The following is a 12,657-nucleotide window of genomic DNA, read 5'->3' on the forward strand; positions in this document are numbered from 1 at the left end:
GAGCGGCCAAAGCAGGGCCCAGGCTTTCATTGGTTGAGCCGCCTGAGCCCCTAGCCACTCCTCCCAGCTTGCTGATGTCAGGGCTTCCCCCTGACCAATCACAGCAAAGCAGGCTCTGGGGGCGGGCACGGGAAATTCATACTGGGAAAAGTATAAAATGTGTAATTTCTTGTTCTAGGGCATGGCAGCTCTTCGGCAGATTACTGCAGCTGTCATCCTTTTCCAGCTGGAACAGAAATAAATACCTCGATGACATCTGCTTCAACTTGGTGAAATTTATTCTGGAATATTGGCTTCTTTTTCTCATCAGACTAAAGCCACAGTGACTTGGATCTCACTATCCACAGCCATTCTAAATTGCTCGACAACAGAACTTTCCATAAAAGTTATACAAAGATCAGTGGAAATACAAGACGCAAAGGTATTTTTTGAAATTGCCCAACACTATACAGGTCAGAGATTAGAAAACATAATTTTTAACGCCCCCCCCCCCCCCTTGTCAACATATCATAGTCTAGTCCAAACATAGTTACAGTCCCAGGTTTAAGTAAAATGTGTTTCCAGATCTAATTCCCAAAGTAACAGGACCTCGGAGGTCACCAATTTTGTAAGAACTGGTTTTATCCCAATTCAGGATCTTAGTTTTCAGGTTTAAATAAAATGTGTTTCCAGATCTAAATCATAAAGTAACAAGGCCTCAGCGGTCACCAATTTTGTAAGAACTGGTTTTATCCCAATTCAGGATCTTACTTTGTGTTGCTATATTGCCTTGAAACACTGGAGGTTCATTTACATCGAGTACTTGAACAGTTAGGATTTGAAGGTCTTTTGCCCCAGCTGTGTCATAAACAAGGATCTGCAGCTCAAATTGATGGGGCATGGTTTCATAATCTAGGATGAGATCTCCAGTTGTAACAACCTGAAATTAAAACGGGAAAAGAAAGAATTTCAAATATTGTGTTAGACCTATTCAGCTATTTCCACTTTACTTCCAATAACAACCATTAGACTTAAAATAATATTGCTGACATCCATTCACTTAGCTCCCCTCCTCACAATTTTATTCCTATAAGAACTCCCTGAGACCCCATCTACAGTGCCATATAATCCAGTGTAGTGTCAGTGTAGATTCATATAATCCACTTCAAAGCAGATAATATGGATTCGGAAACTGGTTTATATGGCAGTGCAGATCCAGCCTCAGGTGAGTTTAGTGGAGAGAATATGCCCGGTTCAAGATCACCCAGTTAATATGATGGCAGATTGGGAGATGTGAATGCAAGTCTGCCAAGTGCTACTACAAGCAGCAAAGCCCACTGGCTTTCACATTAAATCATGCCTAACTTTTCAAAATTGTAGTAAGACTATTAATTTTTATTGTTGATTTTAACATTAACAAATTATATGCTATCTATGCCCTTGGAAGATCAATCGCAAGGCCAAACAGGGCATTAGGTTACAGCCTGTGCTTGATGGGGTTATACGCCCCCTGAAGGCGCAGGTTCTCAGCTTGGGAGTGATCCTGGACTCATCGCTGAGCCTGGAACACCAGATTTCAGTGGTGGCCAGGGGAGCTTTTGCACAGTTAAAACTTGTGCGCCAGTTGTGCCCATACTTGGGAATTCTGACTTGGACACGGTGGTCCACTCTCTGATTACATCCCGAATAGACTACTGCAACACACTCTACGTGGGCTTGTCTCTGAAGACTGTTCGGAAGCTCCAATTAGTCCAACGCTCGGCAGCCAGGTTGCTCACAAGAGCTGGGTACAGGGAGCTCACAACCCCCTTGTTACATTAGCTCCACCGGCTGCCAATTAGCTTCTGAGTACAATTCAAGGCTGGTTTTAACCTACAAAACCCTATACGACTCGAGCCCAGCTTACCTATCCAAATGTATTTTCCCCTATAAACCATTGAGGACTTTAAGCTCTTCCGGAGATGCCTTGCTCTCAGTCCCACCACCTTCGCAGGAACATTTGGTGGGGACGAGAGACAAGGTCTTCTCTGTTGTGCCCCCCCCCCCCCTGGCTATGGAACTCTCTCCCCGGCAAGATTAGGTCTGCTCCCTCTCTCCTGTCATTCAGGAAGCAGCTAAAATTCTGGTTGTGGAGTCAGGCATTTGCAGATTGACAGATGATTCGATATAGACTAAGAGTTATTTGGCCATGACGTTTTGGACTGAGTTGGATGTTGTTTTAATGTGACGAATTGTTTTTATATGTATTTTAGAACTTATTTATTGTATGTTGTTTTATGATACTATTTATTGTATAGGATTGGATTTTGCTGTTAGCCGTTCTGAGTCCCTCTACGGAGGTAGAGAAGAACGGGATATAGTGTCTGATTGGCAGCAGCAAGAGCCACAGCTAGTTGCTACAGCTAAGACTACAATTAGCACTGCCACGTTAGTAGTGTGTAGTAAGTAGTTAGGGAGGGAGGATACAGGGGAGTCTACCCAGAAGCAGACCCGTAGCCAGGATTCCGATTTGGGGGGGTGGGGGGCTGAGTTTGATTGGGGGGGGGGGTGAGTCTGACTGAGAGAGGATCTACCCTAGCAAACCTTTTGTATCGTTATGCCAATACCCCCATGCATATGGGATATATTGAGCATGGTGATCAGATCATGATATGAATAAACATAACAGTTTAAATAATGTACCAGTAAGGCCTTCTTGCAGACCACCCTGAGAATTTCGGGGGGGGGGGGGGTGAAGCCCCTCAAGCCTCTTCCCCCAGCCCCCCGGGCCTACATGCCTGCTTATCGCCTTTGAACTGGATTATATGGCAGTGTAGACTCATATAATCCATTTCAAAGGAAATAATGTGGATTATCTTCTTAGATAATCTGGATTATATGGTTGTGTAGAACGGGCCTGAGGAAGTAGACAGTGTATGAAAACATACACTACTAGCTTTATTCTCTCAGTCTCTTAAGGTGCTACAAGATCCCTATCCATACTTCTGTGTTTTGTTAGGAAAGAAAAAGGTCATTTGTGCTATTATAATATCCACCACTCCTGGCTATTTTGATGAGCAACCCAGTGGGTAGGCTTACCTTGTATAAAACAGAAGATACGGGGTTGATTTCAAAAGCTTTTGTGAGGGGATTTGAATTTATTATGGCAGGATATCCCACTGCCACATTTGGTAATAAATCTGGTGTTAATTCAACACTGAATGTATACACCGAAGTGCCCGGCAGAGAATTTTCATTCACATTGCCAGTACCAGGCAGACCTGAAAATCTGAGTGTTCCTCCTCCTGCAGATTACAGAGAATGAAAATATATCCTATTAAGTAGTGTTATTTCCAAGATGCAACTAGGTCAACAAAATATACTGAAACATATACTGCAATTTATATATGAGCATAGAAGAAATTAACTCAGCCAGGCAGCAAAAGAATACGAGAAATGGCTCTGAAGGGAAGTGGGTAGTGATATGGTACACACTAGGGCTGTCCAAACACGGAAAAATTTGTTTCTAAACTCGATTCATTTTTAGGGTTTTTTTGCGTTTCGTTATTTAAAAGAATTCCGAAATTTTCCTTTAAAAAAGTTCGATATTTACGAAATTTCGGAAATCAAAAACCAATTACGAAACAATTACGAATCGATTACAAATCTATTCGTTAATGGCGGCCCCGATCTCGCAATACGCTAAAAAAACTTCTGAAGCTTCCCTCTCCCTCTGTTGTTGACTGTTGGTGTGATAATTATTTTTTTTTCACTGAGAAAACAAACAGCAACCCTAAAACTTGCACCAGACATGCGGAAATAATAACGAAACATTTACGAATCAATAACGAATCAATAAAGAATCAATTCCGAAACAATTACGAAACGAATTGGAAAAATTCATTTCGTTTTTTAGTTGCTCCTGAATGGTTCAATATCGCTTCGTTATAAAAAAAAACCCGAATTTTTAACGAATTATGAAATTACGAAACGAAACCGCCCAGCCCTAGTACACACTAGGCATGGTTAAGATTGGTTGGAATCTTCATAATTCGGAATACAGAAAGAATTCCTTTTTGAAGCTGTTTTAAAGGAAACTGGAATTCCCTTTGCCCTTCTGAAGCTTTTTCCGCCATTTCTCTTACGAATCAGTAAGTGAGTCGGAAATGATTCAGCTTTTCAAACCAGTGTGGATGGATTCCCTTCAGTTTCCTTTACCTCCCGGTCAATCTTGGACGAGAGATGAAGTTTTACCCTGTGTGGATGGATTCCCTTCAGTTTCCTTTCCCTCCCCTATGAACCATCAAGGCTGTTAAGATCTTCTGGAGGGGCCCTGCTCTCGATCCCACTACTTTCACAATCACGTCTGGTGGGGACAAGAGACAGGGCCTTTTCTGTGGTGGCCCCCCGGCTATGGAACCGAGATCAGATCTGCCCCCTCCTCCTCAGGGAGCTAGTGAAATCCTGGCTATGGAACAAGGCATTCCCAGAATAATGGCGGAGACTGGCAATTGACCAAAGTTATCGACCACATATGCGGACATAGTTGGACATGATTTTATCTTGACGAACTGGCTTTTATGTATTTTATTCTACATGTATTTTAATTTATTGTTGATGTACGATGTTTTAGATTGTATTGTTAGCATTGAATCCTTGCTGTTAGCCGGTCTGAGTCCCTCTATGGAGGTAGAGAAGATCGGGATACAAAAGTTTTAAATAAATAAACAAACAAACAAACAAACAAATAAATAAATAAAGGCCTCTTGCCTTGCCATATGTATTTAGTTAAGTCTTTTTTCCCTTGTTCAAAAGGAATTATATAAGAATGTCTACAACCCAAGGGACAGGAATTCACTAAATTGGGAGGGGGGGGGGAGGGAAGAGTATATTATTATTATTATTATTATTATTATTATTATTATTATTTGCTTTATTTTTATACCGCATTTTTCAGCCTAAACCGGCGACTCAATGCGGTTTACAGTGCAATTTATATAACAATACAATTAAATTAAAACACAACATACACGACAGACAATACAAGACAACACAACATGGTCATCAACGCCTCAGTAAAATCAGATTCCGTTCTCATAATCCTTCTACCATTCCTTTGTTCATATATACCGTCTTCATGAGTTCAGTTGCCTTGTTGACCGAACGCCTGTTCATAGAGCCACGTCTTGACCTTCCTCCGGAACTCCAGCAACGAAGGGGCCTGCCTGATGTCTACGGGTAGGGCATTCCATAGCCGAGGGGCCACCACCGAGAAGGCCCTGTCTCTCGTCCCCGCCAGCTGCGCCTGCGACGCAGGCGGGACCGAGAGCAGGGCCTCCCCGGACGATCTTAACGTCCTCGTCGGTTCATAGGTGGAGATGCGTTCGGTCCAAAAACTAATATTGTATAGATGTTAGGAAGTATTGTAGTGGTTCATGCATATATACATGTATACAGATTTGTTTCACTGAAATATAATTTGTTTCACCTAGAAATATAAATCTGTAAAATAAAAAAAAATAGAAGTGAGAACAATATTATGTGTGTGTACATTCAAGTCACCTGCTGACTTATGGCTAACCCTTGAATTTTAAAGGAGTTTCACTATCAAAGAATTCTCAGACAATATTAGATTTTTCTAATTCTAGCCCTAGAATTTGCCTAGATTCTACATGGATGACACCATTATTGCTTTAAATCTCACACCCCATAATCATGACAAGGGCATCCCTATGGGAAAATTATTTTCCCTTCCTTCTCTGTAATGCAATCACTTGTTTCTTTTAAATCCTGACATGAGACACTTCTAGGGTTTCCATTCAACTTAAGATGTCTTTTCGTACAGCACATATAAAAGCAGAATAATAGCATGTGACTGTCTTGATGGGGATAGGTGTAATTTGTGGTCCTTAGTGGATCAGTGGTACATTTCCAAGGGAACATCTAGAACAGTGTTTCTCAACCTGGGGGTCGGGACCCCTGGAGGAGTCACAAAAGGGTGTCAGAGGGGTCCCCAAAGACCATCGGAAAACTCAGCATTTTCTGTTGCTCATGGTTTGTGGGAAGTTTGGCCCAATTCTATCATTGGTGGGGTTCAGAAGGCGTTTTAATTGTAGGTGAACTATACATCCCAGCAACTACAAAACGTCAAAGTCTATTTTCCCCAAACTCCACATTTGGGCATATTGAGTATTCGTGCCAAGTTTGGTCCAGATACATCATTGTTTGATTTCACAGTGCTCTCTGGATGTAGGTGAACTACAGCTCCCAAATTCAAGGTCAATGCCCACTAAACCCTTCCAGTATTTTCTGTTGGTCATGAGAGTTATGTGTGCCAAATCTGGTTCAATTGCATAATTGGTGGAGTTCAGAATGCTCTTTTAATTTAAATGAACCATAAATCCCAGCAACTACAACTCCCAAATGACAAAATCAACCCCCCCGCCCCCCAATCCCACCAATATTCAAATTTGGGTGTACTGGGCATTTGTGCCAAATTTAGTCCAGTGAATGAAAATACATTCTACACATCAGATACTTATATTATGATTCATAGCATTAGCAAAATTACAGTTATGAAGTCGCAACAAAAATAATGTCACAACATGAGGAACTGCATTAAGGGGTCACAGCATTAGGAAGGTTGAGAACCACTGATCTAGAACCTAGTTTCTACTTGCACAAATTCTTACAGTGAAAATTGGCTTCAGTTGACCTTGATATTTTCTAGAAAATCTTATGCTCTCAAGTATGTCTGTTTAGGATCAGTTAACATAGCCATGAAACCCCACTGAATGACCCTGGGCAAGTCACATAACCTCAGCCACAGAAAGCCACGTGACAGCATAATTACAAGTCAGAAGCAACTTGAAGGCACACAACAATGACAACAGCCACAACAACTAGTGATGTTCTCATTTTTGGAGATCTCTGTGCTAACTTGCTTCCGAAATTAGAAATAGACTACTGTCTACCAAAAAAATAAAGTTAAAAAAAAGGTCAATAATAAATTCTTCCATATTTAATAGTAATAAGATCACAATCTTACCTGATATTTCTCTTAGAAAAACAATGAGGCAAAAAAGCAGCATGTTCCACTTCTTCCTTAGAATGTGTGCAGTCAAGATCAAACAGGCTTCGTGCCCTTTCTAGCAGCAAACTTCAATACCATTGATGAGATTTATCCTTATCATGCAGTGGAAACTACCAAACAAATGTCCTGCCGTAGCTAAGGATGTTTCTAAAACATTGGCCTACTTACCCTCCCATAAATGACTCACCGGTACAATCCTTCATGATGTTATCAACACTAAGAGGGAGAAAAGAATGAAGACTTTTTTTCACTTTATTCAAAAGAGATTATCCAAAACTCCACCTGACATCCGCCGGGAAGTAGCAGCCAATAGTGAACGGACCAAGGCAGTGCCATCTCCAGCTCATCCTCTGTTTGGGTATCAGCCAGCACGTCAACAACTTAAATCAAGAAATAGTTTTCTTTTCTTTTTTTTATAATATTTTTTATTGATTTATCACAATTACTACATTTGTTATACAATTGTTATTACTGTTACATTTTGTACAACACACTCTTTAACATGTTATTTTATTGTTTTGCTTAAACATTTCCCCCCTTTTTATTCCCACCACAGTGCTCCCCTCCACCTGTCTCAAGCCACAATTTTTACATATCATCTGTCCAAAATCTCATTTCTTCTTGTGACGGTAACTTTCCTTCCTTGTTTTTTAAACCATTTAAAACAAATTTTCCCCAAACAGCATCAAAGTCGCTTTGTTTCCATATACCTTTTTTAACCTTTAATATAAGGTTAAAGGTTGTCCCCTGACATTAAGTCCAGTCATGTCTGACTCTGGGGTGTGGTGCTCATCTCCATTTCTAAGCCGAAGAGCCAGCGTTGTCCGTAGACACCTCCAAGGTCATGTGGCCGGCATGACTGCATGGAGCACCGTTACCTTCCCGCCGGAGCGGTACCTATTGATCTACTCACATTTGCATGTTTTCGAACTGCTGGGTTGGCAGAAGCTAGGGCTAACAGCGGAATCTCACGCCGCTCCCCGGAATCGAACCTGCGACCTTTCGATCAACAAGCTCAGCAGCTCAGTGCTTTAACCCACTGCGCCACCGAGGGCTCCAACCTTTAATATACATGTCAGCTTATCATTTATTGCTAATTTCCATGCTTCCTTATACCACTCCTCTATTTGTATATTCATTTCTTTTTTCCAATTCCTTGCTATGAGCAATCTTGCTATTGTTAATAAGTTTGTTATCGCTTCTTTATCCTCCTTTTTCAATTGCTTATTATTATATAATGATAATAAAGCTATACTAGGACTTTTATCAATTTTCATATTCATTATATCTTCTATTTCTCTAAAAACTTTCTCCCAAAAGTTATTTACATATTTACATTGCCACTACATGTGTATATATGTTCCTGGTTCTTGACACCCTCTCCAACAATTTTTTGAATTATTTTTATTCATATATGCTATTCTTACTGGTGTCAGATACCACTTCCATATTAGCTTGTAATAATTTTCTTTAACCCGTATTGATAGATTTCTAAGAGACACTCGTTGGAACACCTCAGCAAGCGAGAGTCCAAAAGTGGCAGGCTCAAACCCAGAACCTCAATCAATGGCTGATACCAAATGAGAGACTCCCCCTTGGGTACACAGAAAACTGGGTGACTTGGAAGGCGCTGAACAGACTGCGCTCTCGCACCACAAGATGCAGAGCCAACCTTAAGAAATTGGGAATTTAAGTCCAAAATGCCTGGAGGGCCAAAGTTTGCCCAGGCCTGGTCTAAATCTTCCCAACTAATAATAGGTATCAACAGGCATGTAGCCGGGGGGGGGGGGGGGGGGGGGGCTTGGCAGGCTTCAGTCCCCCCCCCCCCCCCCCCGAAATTCTCATGGTGGTCCGCGAGAAGGCCTTACTGGTACATTATTTAAACTGTTATGTTTATTCATATCATGATCTGATCACCATGCTCAATATATCCCATATGCAAGGGAGTATTGGGGTAACGATATAAAAGGTTTGCTAGCGTAGACCCTCTTTCACTCAGACTCAGCCCCCCCCCCGAACCAAACTCAGACCCCCCCTCCCCCCCCCCCGAAACAAAATGCTGGCTACGGGCCTGGGTATCAAAGACTTGATGCACATTTTGCTGTTCTTTTCAAAGACTGAAAGTTTTCCACAGCAGTCAGTGAAAACAAAAGGCACAAAACTGGCCATCAAAACTCTCTGTGTGGAATTCCTCCTGACAGCCAGACTTGATACGTGCGCTGAGAAGAGGTTTATCCTGCAAGCAATTAAGTTTGGATTTATCTTGACACATAAAGAGAATGGATTCATTTGGCAGACTGCAGTACTTACAGTTTATTTACCGACAAGTTTACATACTGCTGTATAATTGCTCAGTCTTCTAAGCCGATGACATTGGCAAATACACAAATGTCTGTTTGAAGTAGCAAATAGCCCAAAGGAAGCAGAGAGAGTCACTTACATATTATAGAGAAACAGTGGGGTTTCTATGTACGCAGACTGAGACGCAAGCTTCTCAACAAAGCAATCATCCTTCAGGGAAAATACAATGTAAATAAAGAAATAAATGCTCAACAAAGTAATAATGTTTAATGGCATCATGCTTCTACTAACTAAATAAAACATGTATTTGCAGTTAGAGACAAAGCGGGGAGTATTTTTTTTCATTTCTGTTAAATGAACAATGGCCTTTGGCAAAGAACAAGTGTCCTGTTTACTTATGTGGACGTTCTCACTTCAGGATTGTGGAAACACTTAATTTTTCACTTCCTGCAAAGAAGCTACTAGCTGAGCTTGTCATAGTGGTCAAACTCATTTACTTAGAATTTCCCCCGGCTGTGGAACACCCTCCCTGTTGAAGTTAGACAGGCGCCCTCTTTGATGGCCTTTCGGAGGGCACTGAAAACATGGCTCTTCGAGCAGGCCTTCAACTGAGTGTATCTTGAACGACTCTGGAATGGACTAGGATTATGAAATTGGCTATGACCCCAGGACTTGACGAAGCGGATTTTTAGCACAAGTATATGTTTGTTTGTATTGTCTGGTCTGTATTGTCTTGACTTATTGTATACTGTTCTTTTTGTTACTGTGCACCGCCCCGAGTCGCCTTCGGGCTGAGAGGGGCGGTCAATAAATGCAAATAATAAATAAATAATAATAATAATACTTCATAAGTGATTGCATACCTTGAACGCAATTGTGCTAAGGAAAATATAAAGTAATGGCATTGTTCCAGAAAAACATTAGGGGAGTGATCCACACGTCACTGAGGTTTCTGTAGTTGTATTACATAGGTGTGACCACAACACAATGACGTTTGCCAGGAAAGACCAGGGACTGGCAATGACTGGGGCTTTTATTAGAAAAATCAGCAAGAGGGACAAGAACATTTATTTATTTATTTACTTTACTTTACTTGTATACCGCAGTTTCTCAGCCCAACAGGCGACTCAACGCGGTTTACAACAAGGGTAAAAAATCAATCAAACAATATACAATTTAAAATTATTAAAAGCATAGTATACACAATAATAATACATCAATAACAGCCCCATAACATCTCATAACTAAAATCGTAATCCAATCCGTCGTCCATAATTCCGTTCCTGTATTCATCATATTCATTGCGCTGTTTATCCGAATGCCCGTTCAAATAGCCAAGTTTTTAATTTTCTTCGAAACACCATTAGCGAAGGGGCTGATCTAACCTCCGTAAGAAGGGCGTTCCACAGCCGAGGGGCCACCACAGAGAAAGCCCTGTCCCTCATCCCCGCCAGCCGCGCCTGTGAAGATGGCGGGATAGAGAGCAGGGCCTCCCCAGAAGATCTTAGAGTCCTGGTGGGCTCATAGGCAGAGATACGTTCGGATAGGTAGCTTGGGCCAGAACATGATTTATAAAAGACCTAGGGCCCTTCCACACAGCCATATAACCCAGAATATCAAGGCAGATAATCCACAATATCTGCTTTGAACTGGATTATCTGAGTCCACAGTGCCATATAATCCAGTTCAATGTGGATTTTATACAGCTTTGTGGAAGAGGTCTCAATGTTGTGGAGAGAGCAGATCAAGGTAAGCTTTCCTCCCTCTCTGCAAATGCTAGAATCCAGAGTCATCCCATCAAACTGACTGGCAAGAGATTCAGGACAAGCTAATGGGAGTTCTTCTCAAAGCACAGTATTAAAAACAGCTGGGAAAGTTAGTTTCAAATTCGAAGTCATTTTGTTAATTGTTAGTGTGCTCCAAAATTAATTTGTTAGTCCAGTTAATTTTGTTAGGATAGTTTATGGTTTAAATCAGGGGTCCTCAAACTAAGGCCCGGGGACCGGAATCGAATCATTTACCTGGCCCCGCTCAGGGTCAACCTAAGTCTGAAATGACTTGAAAGCACACAACAACAACAAAAACAACAACAACAGTCCTATCTCATCAGCCAATAGCAGGCCCACAGATGCTACTGATGTCGTTTTTATTGCTCTTGTTGTGTTTTATACTGTTTTAATGTTTTTATCTGTATGATTGATGAGGAGATATTGGAAAAATAGATATTTATTGATTTATGTTTAAATTGTATGTATTTTACAATTACTGAAATATATAGAAAAATCAGGCTCTCTCTATGTGTGTATATATAGAAAGAATGCTGAACCATACTGCTGTCCAGGCAGCAAGAGGGAGGGGGGACATTCCAAGAGAGAGAGATAAGCTCGTACTGGGAGCCACAGGCTGGTACATCTAGGCTCTAAGGAAGGAGCACTTCTTGACAGGTCAGAGAGGACCCCTTTGATGGATGAGTGTAAGATGCTTGCTCTTCAGCAAGACACAGACATGCCTTTTGCATGTGGAAGGTAGAACTTTATATTCTTATGATTCTAAGATGACATAGGTTTACGTTAATGTATGTAGTAGCATGTTTCTTTGTTTGACTCCGATTGGAGACTATAAAAGGCACAGTCAATGCCTCTATCATTTGCTCTGGTGCTTTAGGAGAGAACTCCTCACCAGGGTCCCAGTTGGATAAATAAAGCCGTGCTTTTCAGACCTCTAGGACTCTCTTTGCCTCTCCTTTCCTTGGAACCTTTTCCCTGCCATTTCATTATGATTTTATGTGTATAGATTTGTTGGAAACCGCCTTGAGTCGCCAATTGGCTGAGAAAGGTGGTATACAAATACAGTAAATAAATAATTATTGAATCAAATTGCAATCACAGTATTGGAAGGGGCTGAGTAGCACATTTGTACTCCAACTGAAGTCTAACAAAGCCTGGCAAACCAACAATGCTTAATTTCCATCATCCATTTCTTAGATTAATATGGGAAGTTCTGAGAGGAACAAAATTAAGAATTTGTAAAGAAATTATAATATTATTTTTGTACGCAGAACTTCAGGAAAACAGGACTGGACCAAAAGGATTTGCTGCTTCTCATTTTCTATGTGGGAACATTAGCTGGGTGGACAATTTAATAATCTCCTTTACACTTAAATGCAGCAGGTTGACTTTAGGAAATAGCTGATTTCACACAGATCTTCTCTGTCAGTCATTCTGTCTGTCTCTCTAGCTTTCATACATTTCGGGTAAAAGGAGAAGCCACATGAATCACTTGCAATCCAGAGGTCAAGAAGCTGA

At 41.1% G+C, this 12,657-nt stretch overlaps 1 protein-coding gene across 1 annotated transcript in view; it reads right to left on the bottom strand.

Annotated features, from left to right (window-relative positions):
- Positions 1-7,254, bottom strand: part of CDHR3 (cadherin related family member 3) — a 51,041-nt gene extending 43,787 nt beyond the window's left edge. The window contains exons 1-4 of the mRNA XM_067468483.1: positions 7,239-7,254; positions 7,007-7,102; positions 3,058-3,263; positions 751-919 (exon numbers count right to left, since the gene is read on the bottom strand). Coding sequence (XP_067324584.1) covers positions 751-919; positions 3,058-3,263; positions 7,007-7,102; positions 7,239-7,254 — 487 coding nt within the window. The remainder of the gene's footprint in view (positions 1-750; positions 920-3,057; positions 3,264-7,006; positions 7,103-7,238) is intronic.
- Between the last annotated feature and the right edge of the window lie 5,403 nt (positions 7,255-12,657).

This window comes from Anolis sagrei, chromosome 5 (assembly GCF_037176765.1).
Source record: "Anolis sagrei isolate rAnoSag1 chromosome 5, rAnoSag1.mat, whole genome shotgun sequence".
In the NCBI taxonomy this organism is placed as follows: domain Eukaryota; kingdom Metazoa; phylum Chordata; class Lepidosauria; order Squamata; family Dactyloidae; genus Anolis; species Anolis sagrei.